Source organism: Ovis aries, chromosome 21 (assembly GCF_016772045.2).
Source record: "Ovis aries strain OAR_USU_Benz2616 breed Rambouillet chromosome 21, ARS-UI_Ramb_v3.0, whole genome shotgun sequence".
Taxonomy (NCBI): Eukaryota; Metazoa; Chordata; class Mammalia; order Artiodactyla; family Bovidae; genus Ovis; species Ovis aries.
In genome coordinates this window covers 24216917-24234040 of record NC_056074.1, presented here as the reverse complement: position 1 = coordinate 24234040, position 17124 = coordinate 24216917, and the positions used below count along the sequence as shown (strand labels likewise).

Below are 17124 nucleotides of genomic sequence, written 5' to 3'. Positions count from 1 at the left end.
TATATATATAATCTCAATTTTTGTGTGTGTGAGAGAGAAAGAGAGACAGACAGAAATAGAGAGACAGAGAGAGAGAGACAGAGAGAGGCACAGAGGATGATAATGAAGGCATTCCATGCAGAAACAATCACAACATTGTAATTAACCCCCAATTAAAAATAAAATTTAAGAAGAAAAATCAAAGAAGTTTTATAATAAAGTAGAGTATAATTTTAGAATTATCTACCATGTATAATGCAATTTCTATATAGAGAATAGTTCTCAATTAAATGCTGGATGCTCTTGATATTCCCACAGAGAGAAAGAGAGATCAAAAGCCTGGAGAAATGACAAATATGAGCGTAGTGACAACGTTCATCCTCACGGGCCTTCCCCATGCACCAGAGCTGGACACACTCCTCTTTGGAATCTTCTTAGTGATCTATGTCCTCACTGTGCTGGGGAACCTACTCATCCTGCTGGTGATTATAGTGAATCCTCACCTGCACACCCCTATGTACTACTTCCTAACCAACTTGTCCTTCATTGACATGTGGTTCTCCACGGTCACTGTGCCCAAAATGCTGATGACCCTGGTGTCCCCAGAAGGTAGTCCTATCTCCTTTCCCAGCTGTGTCGCCCAGCTCTACTCCTTCCACTTCCTGGGCAGCACCGAGTGCTTCCTCTACACCGTCATGGCCTATGACCGCTTCCTGGCCATCAGTTACCCGCTCAGGTATGCCAGCATGATGAGTGGGAGGGTGTGTGCCATCCTGGCCACAACCACGTGGCTCAGTGGCTCTCTACACTCTGCTGTCCAGACCACACTGACATTCCTTTTGCCCTTCTGTGGACCCAACCAGATCCAGCATTACTTCTGCGATGCACCACCCATCCTCAAACTAGCCTGTGCAGACACGTCCACCGTGGAGATGGTGATCTTTGTCAACATTGGGGTGGTGGCCTCAGGCTGCTTTCTCCTGATAGTGCTGTCCTACGTATCCATCGTCCATTCCATCCTGAAGATCCACACGTCAGAGGGAAGATGGAGAGCCTTCCAGACCTGTGCCTCCCACTGCACTGTGGTCCTTTGCTTCTTTGTTCCTTGTGTTTTCATTTACCTGAGACCAGGCTCCAAGGAGGCTATGGACAGGATTGTGGCTGTTTTCTACACTGTGATGACACCCCTTCTGAACCCTGTGGTCTACACCCTGCGCAACAAGGAAGTGAAGAAAGCTCTGTTGAAGCTTAAAGACAAAGTAGTGTATTTGCAGAGCTAGTAATCTCTGTAATGTACACTCGCTCATTTAATAAATATAGTAATAGAATAGTACAATGAAACATAGAAATATAGTGTAGCACAATATATTTTATCAGTGTGAAATATTTTATGTATATAGTTCTCAGTATTAAACTTTATCAAAACTTCTTAGGAAAATTTGTTTCAAGGATATTTTTGAAATTGAAAAAATTACAAATTTTTTATTTATGATAAATGTTAAATTTTGATCTATGAAGTCATTTTTCTGTAATATGTTTATTTTACCTTTTCCTCTAATTGTATTCATATATAATTGACATATAATATGATTTTTACCTTTCTAAAGAGTGAATATTCAACTTGGATCTTGGATGCAGAATAGTGAGCTATTCATATATACGTAAGAAGGCTGAGCACCAAAGAATTGATGCTTTTGAACTGTGGTGTTGGAGAAGACTCTTGAGAGTCCCTTGGACTGCAAGGAGATCCAACCAGTCCATTCTGAAGGAGATCAGCCCTGGGATTTCTTTGGAAGGAATGATGCTAAAGCTGAAACTCCAGTACTTTGGCCACCTCATGCGAAGAGCTGACTCATTGGAAAAGACTGTGATGCTGGGAGGGATTGGGGGCAGGAGGAGAAGGGGACGACCGAGGATGAGATGGCTGGATGGCATTACTGACTCCATGGACGTGAGTCTGAGTGAACTCCGGGAGATGGTGATGGACAGGGAGGCCTGGCGTGCTGCAATTCAAGAGTTGGACACGACTGAGCGACTGAACTGAACTGAAGTTGATAATATACTTTTTTGTTTATGTCCTATGCACACAAATTGAGGACACTGCTCAAGAACAGCAACAATTATCAGAGGTCACCTGTCTCCTCAGTTTTTTTGTATGGCTGCATGTGTGTGTATGTGTGTGTGTGTGTACACATGCCGTGTGTGTGTGTGTGTGCACGTGCGTGCGCCTGTGTGTGTTTTTGCATGAAGGTCCCAAGGTAACTGCCCCACTTCCCAGGACATCTTGGCCCTGCTCAGTGCTCCCACACTGAAAGAGTCCCGCACGTCTGAGAGGCTTGTTGTCTCTCTAGGTAGGTCTGCCAGGACAAGCTATGGATCTGAGAGGCTCTTTTCAGAGACTGGGAACCATCACCACTTTCATAGAGCCCTGAAGTTTCTCAGGTTTGGTCAGTGTGATCAGGAGGAAGCTACCATCAGACACCTCCAGTCTCCATCACATAATCTGACCTTAAATTGCTGTATTAATGGACCAGATGCTCATATTCAGCACAACCATTCTATTCTGGGTCATTTCACTATGGATGGTGATGAAGGTCATGCTGCTCAGAGAGCAGCTTCTCTCAATATTTCAGAGTCTTGGAAATTCAGATTCACCAAACCTCAACCTGCTCTAGGACAAGGATACTCTACATTGTAGGCTGGAGCCAAGGGTGCCTCCTATTTAGAAAGAAAGTAGAAAAATTAATGTGTAATTAAATCACTTGGTATCATGGGATTTCAACATATTTCTTTCACAAGTTAGAAAAATCAGGCCTAGTAAAGACAAAACACCCTAAAAACCCCCCAGTACATAGCTACACAGCCCATACAAGTGGACTTCCACGTGCAATGGGTGAAGTGCTATAACTGCATGTAAACAAAAGCAAATATTGGTTCAAATAAGGTTAGAAATAGTTATGCTCTGTATCTCTGTTTTTCAGCTGTGAAAGACCTTCTCTAGCAATACTGTTTGGAGGATTCAATGAGTTAGTAGAAGTAAAAGTGCTTTGAGAAGTGAAAGTGTCGGTCATTCAGTCTCATCTGACTTTTTGTGACTCTGTGGACTGTGGCAGTACTGATATGCAATAGCTTCTTTTTAATTTAAATTTATTTTAATTAATTAAAGTTTTAAAATTCAAACCTGGGACCACCAGCTAGATAGCCTGATTTCTCAAAATCAATCCTTTTACAAACTATTTTCATGATTGACTAGTGATTCATCCATCTTCAAAATACTGTATTTGTGAAGATGCATGAAAGTAGTTTTCTTTAAATCACTGATAATAAATTAGTATCATGATTAACACCATTATTGACAATGCAATTATTCCAAATGTTTTGATAAATTTTATACTCTGTATTTACTAGTTTTCAAGTAATTTAACTGCAGTAAAGTCCATGAAGCATTAAAATTACATGGAATTAAATTATTCTGGAACAATTCAGAGGCAAAAACATAAATGTTTTTGAGCTTGGGCTATATTAGACACCTTATTTATTCTTTACTAGAGACTTTATCATTACATGAACACTATGTCATAGGTACTATTGTTACATAATGTAGAAAACTGAAGATGATCAGATTCCTTACTCAAATTCACACAGTTAGTAAGGAATGTGGTTAAGGCTTAATCCCAAATGGGTTGGGTTAAGCTGCTCAGTCGTGTCTGACTCTTTGCAACGCCAGACTCTAACCTACCAGCCTCCTCTGTCCATGGGATTTTTCAGGCAAGAGTACTGGAGTGGGTTGCCATTTTCTTCTCCAGGGGATCTTCCGGACTCAGGGATGGAACCCAGGTCTCCCACATGCAGGCAAATGCTTTACCATGGAAGCCCCCATGGAAGCCCTGCACCCAAATACCCAGCATCAAAACCCATGGAGTGAAATTCTAGCCTGTATTGGTATAACATAATTTCAGGAACCTTTTAATTCTTTGAGGACAAAACATCAGTTAACATCAATAATCACTGAAGCAACAAAGAACAGAATTTTGTACAGTTGTGTGTAGTCTATATATCAAATTTAGGTTTAAAAAAAAAAAACTTATTTCCCCCCTATAACATAACTCTGCCTGACTTAGATTCTAAGTGCTTTATAATACTATATATTTGTGAATTGCACATTATGTTGTGGACTTCTCAAAGAAAAATATTGTCTTTTCTTGTAGTATTCCACCTTCATAATTGTTGGTATCATTTATTTAAGATGCTTTCCCTGCTACAGACTCTTTCCACTTCCCAGTATGCTTATACTTTTTGAGGGACCCAAATTCTGATACTCACTCATAATTTTAGATATCAACCCTAAACAGGGACCTTCTCTTTCTGTACATGCTGTTCCTGCCTTCCTTGTTCAAGTCCCTAATAACTTCAGCTTGTCAGATATTTGCATTAGTAGATAAAGTTATTAAATCAAATTTCATGTATTTAAACTTTTTTCCCTCTTATTCTACATTTGCCTCTTATGTGCTGATTGTCCCAGCAAAATGTACCCTGAAGCTCAGAGGGTCTGCTCATAATCTTTCCTATACCTTTCTTCTTTTAAAACTGAAAAACTGTAAGAGAGATGAATAGAAAATGATGATACATGGGACAGCATGAAAAAGCTCTGGAAAATAAAGTAAAATAATGGATAATTGAAGTACTTCAGTAATGAATCCTTTTTATCAAAAGAAAGTGAAAGTCACTCAGTCGTAACCGATCCTTTGTGACCCCAAGAACTGTATAGTCCCTGGAATTCTCTAGGCCAGAATACTGGAGTGGGTAGCCTTTCCCTTCTTCCAGGGGATCTTCCCACCCCAGGAATTGAACCCAGGCCTCCCGCATTGCAGAAAAATTCTTTACCAGCTGAACCACAAGGGAAGCCCAAGAATATTGGAGTGGGTAGCCTATCCCTTCTCCAGCAGATCTTCCCGACTCAGGAATTGAACTGGAGTCTCCTGCATTGCAGGCAGATTATTTACCAATTGAGCCATCAGGGATGCCCATATTATCAAATATTAATCTGAACAGTGTTATTTGTAAATACTTCTTTATGTCATTATAATGCCCTAAGAGTTACAAGGGCTATTTTTCAAACAGGAAAATAGAATAAAATATTTCACAATTGGTATGTGCATTGCACTTAGGGAATGATGCTATTGTTCAGTCGCTCAGTCATGTCTGACTCAATATGACCGCATGGACTGCAGCACACCAGGCCTCCCTGTCCTTCACCGTCTCCCATAGCCTGCTCAAATTAAGGTCCATTGAGCTGCTGATGCCATCCAACCATCTTATCCTTTGTTATCCCCTTCTCCTGCCTTCAATCTTTCCCAGCATCATGGTTTTCTCAAATGAGTCAGGCTTCACATCAGGTGGCCAAATTGGAGTTTCAGCTTCAGCATCAGTCCTTCCAATGAATATTCAGGACTGATTTCCTTTAGGATTGACTGGCTGGATCTCCTTGCAGTCCAAGGGATTCTCAAGAGTCTTCTCCAACACCACAGTTCAAAAGCAGTTCTTCAGTGTTCAGCTTTCTTTACAGTCCAACTCTCACATCCATACATGACTACTGGGAAAACCATAGCTTTGACCAGATGGACTTTTGTTGGCAAAATAATGTCTCTGCTTTTGAATATGCTGTCAAAGTAGGTCATAGCTTTTCTTCCAAGTAGCAAGCATCTTTTAATTTCAGCTGCTTTCACCATCTGCAGTGACTTTAGAGTCCAAGAAAATAAAGTTTGTCAGTATTTCCATTGTTTCCCCATCAATTTGCCATGAAGTGATGGGACCTGATGCCATGATCTTAGTTTTTTAATGTTGAATTTTAAGTTAACTTTTTCACTCTGCTCTTTCACCTTCATCAAGAAGCTCTTTAGTTACTCTTTGTTGTCTGCCATAAGGGTGGTGTCATCTGCATATCTGACGTTATTGATATTTCTCCCAGCAATCTTGATTCCAGTTTGGGCTTCATGCTGTCTGGCATTTCTCATGGTGTACTCTGTATATAAGTTAAATAAGCAGGATGACAATGTATAGCCTTGATGTACTCCTTTCCCAATTTTGAACCAGTCCATTTTTCCATGTCCAGTTCTTTTTTTTAATCTGGAAAAAATCTTTATTTATTTTTTAATATAAATTTATTTAATTTTAGTTGGAGGCTAATTACTTTACAATATTGTATTGGTTTGGTTTTGCCATACATTGACAGGAATCCACCATGGGTGTACACATGTTCCCCATCCTGAAACCCCCTCCCACCTCCCTCCCCATAGCATCCCTCTGGGTCATCTCAGTGCACCAGCCCCAAGCATCCTGTATCATGCATCGAACCTGGACTGGCGATTTGTTTCGTATATGATATTATACATGTTTCAATGCCATTCTCCCAAATCATCCCACCCTCTCCCTCTCCCATAGACTCCTAAAGACTGTTCTATACATTTGTGTCTCTTTTGCTGTCTCACATACAAGGTTATCATTACCATGATTCTAAATTCCATATATATGTGTTAGTATACTGTGTTGGTGTTTTACTTTCTGGCTTACTTCACTCTGTATAATCAGCTCCAGTTTCATCCACCTCATTAGAACTGATTCAAATGTATTCTTTTTAATGGCTGAGTAATACTCCTTTGTGTATATGTACCACTGCTTTCTTATCCATTCGTCTGCTGATGGATATCTAAGTTGCTTCCGTGTCCTGGCTATTATAAACAGTACTGCAATGAACATTGCGGTTCACTTGTCTCTTTCAATTCTGGTTTCCTCGGTGTGTATACCCAGCAGTGGGATTTGCTGGGTCATATGGCAGTTCTATTTCTAATTTTTTAAGGAATCTCCACACTGTTCTCCATAGTGACTGTACCAGCTTGAATTCCCACCAACAGTGTAAGAGGATTCCCTTTTCTCCACACCCTCTCCAGCATTTATTGCTTATAGACTTTTGGATCGCAGCCATTTTGACTGGCGTGAAATGGTACTTCATTGTGGTTTTGATTTGTATTTCTCTGATAATGAGTGATATTGAGCATCTTTTCGTGTGTTTGTTAGCCATCTATATATTTTCCTTGGAGAAATCTCTGTTTAATTCTTTGGCCCATTTTTTGATTGGGTCATTTATTTTTCTGGAATTGAGCTGCAGGAGTTGCTTGTATGTTTTTGAGGTTAATTCTTTGTCAGTTGCTTCATTTGCTATTATTTTCTCCCATTCTGAAGGCTGTCATTTCACCTTGCTTAGAGTTTCCTTTGTTGTGCAGAAGCTTTTCATTTTAATTAGCTCCCATTTGTTTATTTTTGCTTTTATTTCCAATATTCTGGGAGGTGTGTTATAGAGGATCCTGCTGTGATTTATGTCGGAAAGTGTTTTGCCTATGTTCTCCTCTAGGAGTTTTATAGTTTCTGGTCTTACATTTAAATCTTTAATGCATTTTGAGTTTATTTTTGTGTATGGTGTTGGAAAGTGTTCTAGTTTCATTCTTTTACAGGTGGTTGACCAGTTTTCCCAGCACCACTTGTTAAAGAGATTGTCTTCTCTCCATTGTATATTCTTGCCTCCTTTGTCAAAAATAAGGTGTCCATAGGTGCGTGCATTTATGTCTGGGCTTTCTATTTTGTTCCATTGAACTATCTGCCAAGATATTGATCTATATTTCTGTCTTTCTCTCAGCACCATACTGTCTTGATGACTGTGGCTTTGTAGTAGAGCCTGAAGTCAGGCAGGTTGATTCCTCCAGTTCCATTCTTCTTTCTCAAGATTGCTTTGGCTCTTTGAGGTTTTTTGTTAAGGATTTTTGCATCTATGTTCATCAGTGATATTGGCCTGTAGTTTTCTATACAGCACCATTGGTAAAACATCTAGGTTAAAGATGAAAAGTTTCTCCACCGAGAAGGACACCCAGAGGGGTTCACAGAGTTACATGGAGAAGAGAAGAGGGAGGAGGGAGATAGAGGTGATCTGAACGAGATGAGGTGGAATCAAAAGAGGAGAGAGCAAGCTAGGCAGTAATCACTTCCTTATGTGCGCTCCACAGTCTGGACCTCTCAGAGATGTTCACGGAGTTATACAGAGAAGAGAAGAGAAAGGAAGGAGACAGAGGTGGCCAGGAGGATAAAGGGGGGAATCAAAAGGGAGAGATAGATCCAGCCAGTAATCAGTTCCCTAAGTGTTCTCCACCGTCCGGAACACACAAAGAGATTCAGAGTTGGGTAGAGAAGAGAAGAGGGAGGGAGGAGATAGAGGTGACCTGGTGGAGAAAAAGGAGAGTCCAAAGGGGGAGAGAGCAGTCAAGCCAGTAATCTCACTCCCAAGTAAAAATGGGTACTGAAGATTGGGTTCCTAAAGGTACAAAGTTGATAACAAATACCAAAGAGCAAAGATTAAAAATCTAGAGTAGAGGTTGGATTTTCAGAAATACAATATTAAAAAAAGAAGAAAAAGCCACAAAAATTATAAAATATATAATATGAAGTTTGCTTTTAGAAATAGGGTCTCTTTTTTTGGCAAAGTAATAGTAGGTTATAAAAATGAAAATTAAAGGAGTAATAGAGGACTTAAAAAATAAAGAATGATAGTAAAAATAATAAAAATATATCTAGGACTTTCTCTGGTGTTGTTGTGTGCAGTGTGGGGTCAGTTCATTTTCAGATAGTTCCTTGATCCAGCTTATATTTCTCAAGACCTATAGGCCCCTTCCTAAGTAGTCGGTACCAATTACAGGGTTTTAATCTATTGCACCTGTCACTTCCAAGCTGGTTCCCTCTGTTTTAGCTGCTTCTGTTTGCTGGTCTCTTCAATGTATAATTTCCGCCCTGACACAAGGGGGTGATGGTGGACACTTTTTTAGGCTCACTTGTTCAGTTGTGCTGTGGAGAGAGAGGGACGCTGCAAACAAATAACACTGGTGTGTGCTCACAGTGTCTCAGCCACACTGGGTTTGCCCCCGCTCATGGCATGTGTGCTTTCCCTGTCTACACTGCTCAGACTCTAGGTTGCTCGGCTGGGAACTGTCTGAGGCCGGCTCTGGGTTGCATGCACTTCCCAGGTCTAAGCCGCTCAGGCTCAGGTACTCAGGTACTCCTCAGAGGCGCAGACTCAATTGGGCCTGTGTTTTGTGCCCTTCCCAGGTGGTCTGGTTTGCTATCTCAAGTTGGTTCCCTCAGATTGCCCTCAGGGCATTCAGGCCGGGTCCTTACTCTAAGCAATGCAGCCCGAGCCTCCCTGTCCAGCCCCCGCTTGCTAGTGGTGGATGCAGACATCTACGCAGCTTCTCCACTGGGGGAGTTACCATTGGGCACGTAATCTGTGAGTTTTAATTATTTATTTATTTTTCCTCCTGGTTATGTTGCCCTCTGTGGTTCCAAGGCTTGCCACAGACTCAGCAGTGAGAGTGTTTTCTGGTGTTTGGAAACTTCTCTCTCTCTTTTTTTTTTAATATAAATTTATTCATTTTAATTGGAGGTTAATTACTGTACAATATTGTATTGGTTTTGCCATACATCAACATGAATCTGCCATGGGTATACACGTGTTCACCATCCTGAACCCCCTTCCTCCTCCCTCCCCATACCATCCCTCTGGGTTATCCCAGTGCACCAGCCTCAAGCATCCAGTATCATGCATCGAAACTGGACTGGCAATTCATTTCATATATGATATTATACATGTTTCAATACCATTCTCCCAAATCATCCCACCCTCCTCTCCCACAGAGTCCAAAATACTGTTCTCTCTTTTTAGACTCCCTTCGCGGGACGGAGCTCCATCCCTACCTCTTTGTCTCTCTTTTTGTCTTTTATATTTTTCCTACCTCCTTTTGAAGACAATGGGCTGCTTTTCTGGGTGCCTGATGTCCTCTGCCAGCATTCCGAAGTTGTTTTGTGGAATTTCTTCAGGGTTTAGATGTTCTTTTGATGAATTTGTGGGGAAGAATGTGGTCTCCCCATCCTATTCCTCCGCCATCTTAGCCAAAACCACTATTAATGTGATCATTCTATATTATGAGTTTTAGACACAACTTTATGGAAAACACAGCTTTATGGAAAATGAGGATAATTACAGTACTCTACCATCATAGTAAAAATTCACAATGAATTGTGGTTCCTAAATCTCATTGACCATCCCCTACTGAGGACCTTATTTATTATCCTGTGTCTCTTTGGATCATGGACTAATGACACATTCCAGGAATTATTTTTCTTCCATGCCCTGAAAATACTTCATTTCACATTCTTAGAAAAAGTCTGCTTTCAAAACAAATCTTTTCTCACATTTTGCCTTTACTAAAATAAAAATAAAATGAAGTAGTGGCTCAGTGGGTAAAGAATCCTCCTGAAATGTAGGAGACAAAGGAGGCAAGGGTTCAATCCCTGGGTTGGAAAATCTCTAAAGGAAGAAATAGCAAACCACACCAGTACTCTTGCATGGAAAATCCCATGGACAGAGGAGACTGGCGGGCTACAGTCCATGGGATCACAAAGAGTCAGACATGACTGAGCATTAGCATGAGTCATGAGATATAAAGAATACCAGAAAGAGTGGTAGACTTGAAATCAAAAAGCTAATAGTCTGCTGTGGGGCTTCCCTGGTGGCTCCGTGGTAAAAAAAAAAAAAAAAAAAATCTGCCTGCCAGTGCAGGAGATGCTGGTTTCACAGTTCAGTTCCTGAGTTGAGAAGATCCCCTGGAGAAGAAAATGGCAATCCACTCCAGTATTCTTGCTTGGAAAATTCCAGGGACAGAGGAGCCAGGCCAGCTACAATCCAGGGGGTCACAGAGTTGGACATGATGGAGTGACTGAGCACACACACAGGTAATTGTGAAACACTGGCATTTGGAGGAATCATACTCCTGACCACTGTAGGACGATAGAAAAGGGTAAGACAGATTGTCCAGTTCCTACTTCCGCTGGCACAAGTGGCATTTAAGAAATGCCCTAATGCCCCTAAGCAGATAGTATTAATTTTAACTTTATTGATAACTAAAAATAAATGCTTTAAAAAGACTTTAAAGATACAGCAATGTTACTTTTTTAATCATTAGCAGAACCATTTATCTTTTTCTAAGGGAAACAAACAAAGCCCATAATGACAATGGGAAAAAAAATGGAGATGAATGTATTTCTTAATGCTATTCTTAAATAAGAAATAGAAAAAGAACAGTAAATTCTGAAAGTGATGAAGAAAGAAGACCTACTTTGACAGATGACTCCAATTTTCTTCCCCATGGTGAGGAAGAAATAGGATAAGAAGGATGCCAATAAAACTATTGTAAATAAACACAGACACTCCTGCCCTATGACTACCTGCATGGAGACCGTGATGCTAATCAATACTTTGTTCTCAGGGTTTTACTCAAAGCAATTTGAACATCTTTGTTTCTCAAACTAAAAATTAAGGGGTTCATCATGGGAACTACAATGGTATAAAAGACAGAAGAGATTCTTCATCCATAGATCCAGTAGAAGATGGTTTTAGATACATAAATGCCCCTGATTCAAAAAACAGAGAAACAGCAATGATGTAGGAACTTCAGGTGCTGAGGGCTCTGGGTCTGCCCTCCATGGACATGATGTGGAGGATGCCGGAAAGGACGAGACCATAAGAAACAAAGATGGTGAGACTGAGCACAGTGATGTTGATGCCCACCACAAGGAACACTTCCACTCATTGATGTAGGAACTTGTGCAGGAGAGCTAGAGCACAGGGAGGATGTCACACAAATAATGGTTGATGGTGTTTGCATTGCACAAGGTCAGTCTCAGCATGCATCCAGTGTGAGCCATGGCAGCAGAAAATGCCATCAAGTAGGAACCAAGTATAAGACTGGAACACACTTTAGGGGACATGGCAGTATTATACAAGAGTGGGTTACAGATGGCCACATAGCGATCATAGACCATTGATGTTCAGTTCAGCTCAGTTCATTTCAGTTGCTCAGGCATGTCCGACTCTTTGCGACCCCATGAATCGCAGCACGCTAGGCCTCCTCGTCCATCACCAACTCCCAGAGTTCACTCAGACTCATGTCCCTCGAGTCAGTGATGCCTTCCAGCCATCTCATCCTCAGTCGTCCCCTTCTCCTCCTGCCCCCAATCCCTCCCAGCATCAGAGTCTTTTCCAATGCATCAACTCTTTGCATGAGGTGGCCAAAGTACTGGAGTTTCAGCTTTAGCATCATTCCTTCCAAAGAACACCCAGGACTGATCTCCTTTAGGATGGACTGGTTGGATCTCCTTGCAGTGCAAGGGACTCTCAAGAGTCTTCTCCAACACCACAGTTAGCACATAGCATTCAGAAAGTTTTATAAAAGAGAGAGAAAAAGTACAGTTGGGTCATGCATTACACATAAGAAATAATACTTTTCTTTGATATACAGTTAATCAGCATGTTGGGTGTAAATACAGAAGAATAACAGATGTCTATCAAAGACAAACTAAAGAGTAAAAAGTACATCAGGGTGTGTAGGTATGAATTCAACCAAATTAGAGTGATCAAGCCCAAATTTCCCATCACAGTGACAATATACATTCCTATAAAAAGAAAAAACAAGGGAAGTTGGATATCTGGTCAATCTGTTAATCCCACCAGAATGAATTCGGTCACAAAAGAACCAATTCCAGGAGCCATTCTTCTCTAAGGGAATCTGTGGAAACAGTAGAAAGAGTTCCATTAGAGAACAACTCAGCTCTTCTGACAATGTCTCATCCTACAAAAGAGTGTATATACTGAGCGTGTCCGAGACTAGCCCAAACTGGACCCGTGTAATCTGCCTTTACCATTATCATGATTGTGAGTGACATGGACTTTCCATTACTGGAGTCTTGTTAAGCTAAAGAAGGCAAAGAGCATCACAAACTTGCCTACAGAGGGAAGGTAGTGCTGCCATATGCAAACATGACTGCTGGAAAAATCAAGGGAGGAGAGAGGGATGGAGTAAGACAGAATCTTCCTTCTTATTTATTCATTCACTTGAGTCTTCCCTCTGATCAGTATCATTGGAGACAGAGACCCTAGCTCAGTGGTGCTGCCCTCTAAAGCAGATTAGATCTGGTGTGAGTCGGAACAAAGAAGGTTGTCTCTAACCAAAAACAAAGGTACCAAAGGCTAGGAGAGTTTAAGTTACTGCTCCAAGTAGAAAAGTGAGAGTCTGTCCATGGAGAGGGAACTTACTGCCAGAGATATTTCACTTTCTGAGCTTCTTAATTTCTGAACACTCTCTGATCCCCCTTGAATACATTCTTCTAAGAGTTTCACTTGAATCTCAGGACTACACAAAATGGAGGCCCAGAGGAATGGCAGATATTACCTCCCTGAACTTCTTTCTCAAAATAGGAAGGAAATTAATATTAACAGAATTCTGAAACTCACCCTCCTTTGGCCAGAAACCTTAGAGTTCTCCCTTGGTGTTTAACCCTGTGGTCCCAGAAAGGCAGTTTCTGGTTTGAGGCTTTAGTTCCTTTTATTCTAAAAGGATGCAACCCAGACTTAACTTCAGGCATGACCTGGAAATCTTTTTAACCTACAAATATTAAATTCAGATTATGACTTTGAGTCTTCTCAAGCAGCAGAGGAAAATAAAGAGCACTGTGATCAAGTTTGCCACTTGATGAGACCTAGAAGTTTGAATGTGAGTTTAATGATGTGGTGCACGTGATTATCAAGAGTAGAAGCTTACTAAGTCTCTCCCCCAGGGAATAGATTCTATTTATAAAAAAAAAAAGAAATAAAGAAAGTGGGTTTACACTCCAGACCATGTTCTCTATTTAGGTGCTTAGGGATTCAATATTTTAATCCAGTTTACATGTTACTACAGGGACTGTACATCCCCAAGGTAGAGGAGAAAATAAACTTGCATCTTCCTATCATCTTCCTCTCTTAAGAAAAATGTATTGTACAGGTTCTCTGTCTTCCCACATCCTACATTGAAATTTTCCAGAGTATGACTGCAGGTTTCTTCATATCCTCCCCTGAAATTTTTGTAAAATTTAATGACTCATTTCATTTCTAATAACTCATTGTCATCTCAAAAAAATGCAATAGCTTTCTCCTTTCTGAAGGTTTTATGTTTAAACATCTCCTGGAAATTTATACCGGAGGATCCAGGTGGTTCCTTAAATGTATTATTTCATTAACAGAGGTCACCAATTTCTTCCCATCATAGAAAAGAGTTTAGGCTATACAGTTAGAGGGTATGAGTTTGAATCGTACCCGCTTACTTACTGACAGGGACTCATGCCTCAGATTCATAATTTCTAAAATACTGATGATAATAATAGAATCTCTTCTGCATTTGTGACCTAAGATGTGATCTATCCTGAAAACTGATAAAGTCACTATGAAGAACAGTATGGAGGTTGCTTTAAAAACAAATAGGGCTACCATTGCTTCCCAGGTGGCTCTAGTGGTAAAGAAACTGCCTGCCAATGCAGGAGACATGAGGAACATAGGCATCCATACATGACCACAGGAAAAACCATAGCCTTGACTAGACGGGCCTTTGTTGGCAAAGTAATGTCTCTGCTTTTGAATATGCTATCTAGGTTGGTCATAACTTTTCGTCCAAGGAGTAAACGTCTTTTATTTCATGGCTGCAATCACCATCTGCAGTGATTCTGGAGCCCAAAAAAATAAAGTCTGACACTGTTTCCACTGTTTCCCCATCTATTTCCCATGACTTGATGGGACCAGATGCCATGATCTTCGTTTTCTGAATGTTGAGCTTTAAGCCAACTTTTCCACTCTCCTCTTTCACTTTCATCAAGAGACTTTTTAGTTCCTCTTCACTTTCTGCCATAAGGGTGGTGTCATCTGCATATCTGAGGTGATTGATATTTCTCCCGGCAATCTTGATTCCACCTTGTGCTTCTTCCAGTCCAGCGTTTCTCATGATGTACTCTGCATATAAATTAAATAAGCAGGGTGACAACATACAGCCTTGACATACCCCTTTTCCTATTTGGAACCAGTCTGTTGTTCCATGTCCAGTTCTAACTGTTGCTTCCTGGCCTGCATACAGATTTCTCAAGAGGCAGGTCAGGTGGTCTGTATTCCCATCTCTTTCAGAATTTTCCACAATTTATTGTGATCCATACAGTCAAAGGCTTTGGCATAGTGGATAAAGCAGAAATAGATGTTTTTCTGGAACTCTCTTGCTTTTTCCATCATCCAGCGGATGTTGGCAATTTGATCTCTGGTTCCTCTGCCTTTACTAAAACCAGCTTGAACATTAGGAAGTTCATGGTTCACATGTTGCTGAAACCTGGCTTGGAGAATTTTGAGCATTACTTTACTAGCATGTGAGATGAGTGCAATTGTGTGGTAGTTTGAGCATTCTTTGGCATTGCCTTTCTTTGAGATTGGAATGAAAAGTGACCTTTTCCAGTCTTGTGGCCACTGCTGAGTTTTCCAAATTTGCTGGCATATTGAGTGCAGCACTTTCATAGCATCATCTTCCAGGATTTGAAATAGCTCAACTGGAATTCCATCACCTCCACTAGCTTTGTTCGTAGTGATGCTTTCTAAGTCCCACTTGACTTCACATTCCAAGATGTCTGGTTCTAGGTGAGTGATCACACCGTCGTGATTATCTGGGTTGTGAAGATCTTTTTTGTACAGTTCTTCTGTATATTCTTGCTACCTCTTCTTAATATCTTCTGCTTTTGTTAGGTCCATACCATTTCTGTCTTTTATTGAGCCCATTTTTGCATGAAACATTCCCTTGGTATCTCTAATATTCTTGAAGAGATTTCTAGTCTTTCCCATTCTGTTGTTTTCCTCTATTTCTTTGTATTGATCACTGAGGAAGGCCTTCTTATCTCTCTTTGCTATTCTTTGGGACTTTGCATTCAGATGCTTATATCTTTCCTTTTCTCCTTTGCTTTTCACTTCTATTCATTTCACAGCTATTTGTAAGGCCTACCCAGACAGCCATTTTGCTTTTTTGCATTTCTTTTCCATGGGGATGGTCTTGATCCCTGTCTCCTGTACAATGTCACGAACCTCCATCCATAGTTCATCAGGTACTCTGTCTATCAGATCTAGTCCCTTAAGTCTATTCGTCACATCCACTGTATAATCATAAGGGATTTGATTTAGGTAATATCTGAATGGTCTAGTGGTTTTCCGTACTTTCTTCAATCTAAGTCTGAATTTGGCAATAAGGAGTTCATGATCTGAGCCACAGTCAGCTCCTGGTCTTGTTTTTACTAACCGTATAGAGCTTCTCCATCTTCGGCTGCAAGGAATATAAATCAGTCTGATTCCAATGTTGACCATCTGGTGATGGCCATGTGTAGAGTCTTCTCTTGTGTTGTTGAGAGAGGGTGTTTGTTATGACCAGTGCATTCTCTTGGCAAAGCTCTTTTAGCCTTTGCCCTGCTTCATTCCATATTCCAAGGCCAAATTTGCCTGTTACCCCAGGTGTTTCTTGACCTCCTACTTTTGCATTCCAGTCCCCTATAATGAAAAGGACATCTTTTTTGGATGTTAGTTCTAAAAGGTCTTGTAGGTCTTCATAGAACCATTCAACTTCAGCTTCTTCAGCTTTACTGGTTGGGGCAAAAGCTTGGATTACTGTGATATTGAATGGTTTGTCTTGGAAACGAACAGAGATCATTCTGTCGTTTTGAGATTGCATCCAAGTACTGCATTTCAGACTCTTTTGTTGACCATGATGGCTACTCCATTTCTTCTAAGGGATTCCTGCCCACAGTAGTAGATATAACGGTCATCTGAATTAAATTCACCCTTCCAGTCCATTTTAGTTCGCTGATTCCTAGAATGTTGACATTCACTCTTGCCATCTCCTATTTGACCACTTCCAATTTGCCTTGATTCATGGACCTGACTTTCCAGGTTCCTATGCAATATTGCTCTTTATAGCATTGGACCTTGCTTCTATCACCAGTCACATCCACAACTGGGTATTGTTTTGCTTTGGCTTCATCCTTTCATTCTTTCTGGAGTTATTTCTCCACTGCTGTCCTGTAGCATATTGGGCACCTACCGAACTCCATTGGGAGTTCCTCTTTCAGTATCCAATTATTTTGCCTTTTCATACTGTTCATGGGGTTCTCAAGGCAAGAATACTGAACTGGTGTGCCATTCCCTTCTCCAGTGGACCACAT

At 40.7% G+C, this 17124-nt stretch overlaps 1 protein-coding gene and 1 pseudogene across 1 annotated transcript; one reads left to right on the top strand and one right to left on the bottom strand.

Annotated features, from left to right (window-relative positions):
* The first annotated feature begins 326 nt into the window (after nt 1-326).
* Nucleotides 327-1259, top strand: LOC101122736 (olfactory receptor 10G9-like). The gene has a single exon (XM_004019482.5). The coding sequence runs from the start codon at nt 327-329 to the stop codon at nt 1257-1259; it is 933 nt and encodes a 310-aa protein (XP_004019531.3).
* A 10065-nt stretch (nt 1260-11324) lies between these two features.
* LOC114110065 (olfactory receptor 8B3-like) lies at nt 11325-12625 on the bottom strand (annotated as a pseudogene).
* Between the last annotated feature and the right edge of the window lie 4499 nt (nt 12626-17124).

Excerpts from the sequence above, each read along its gene's own strand:
- LOC101122736 (XM_004019482.5), top strand. The coding sequence starts at position 327 with ATGACAAATATGAGCGTAGTGACAACGTTCATCCTCACGGGCCTTCCC.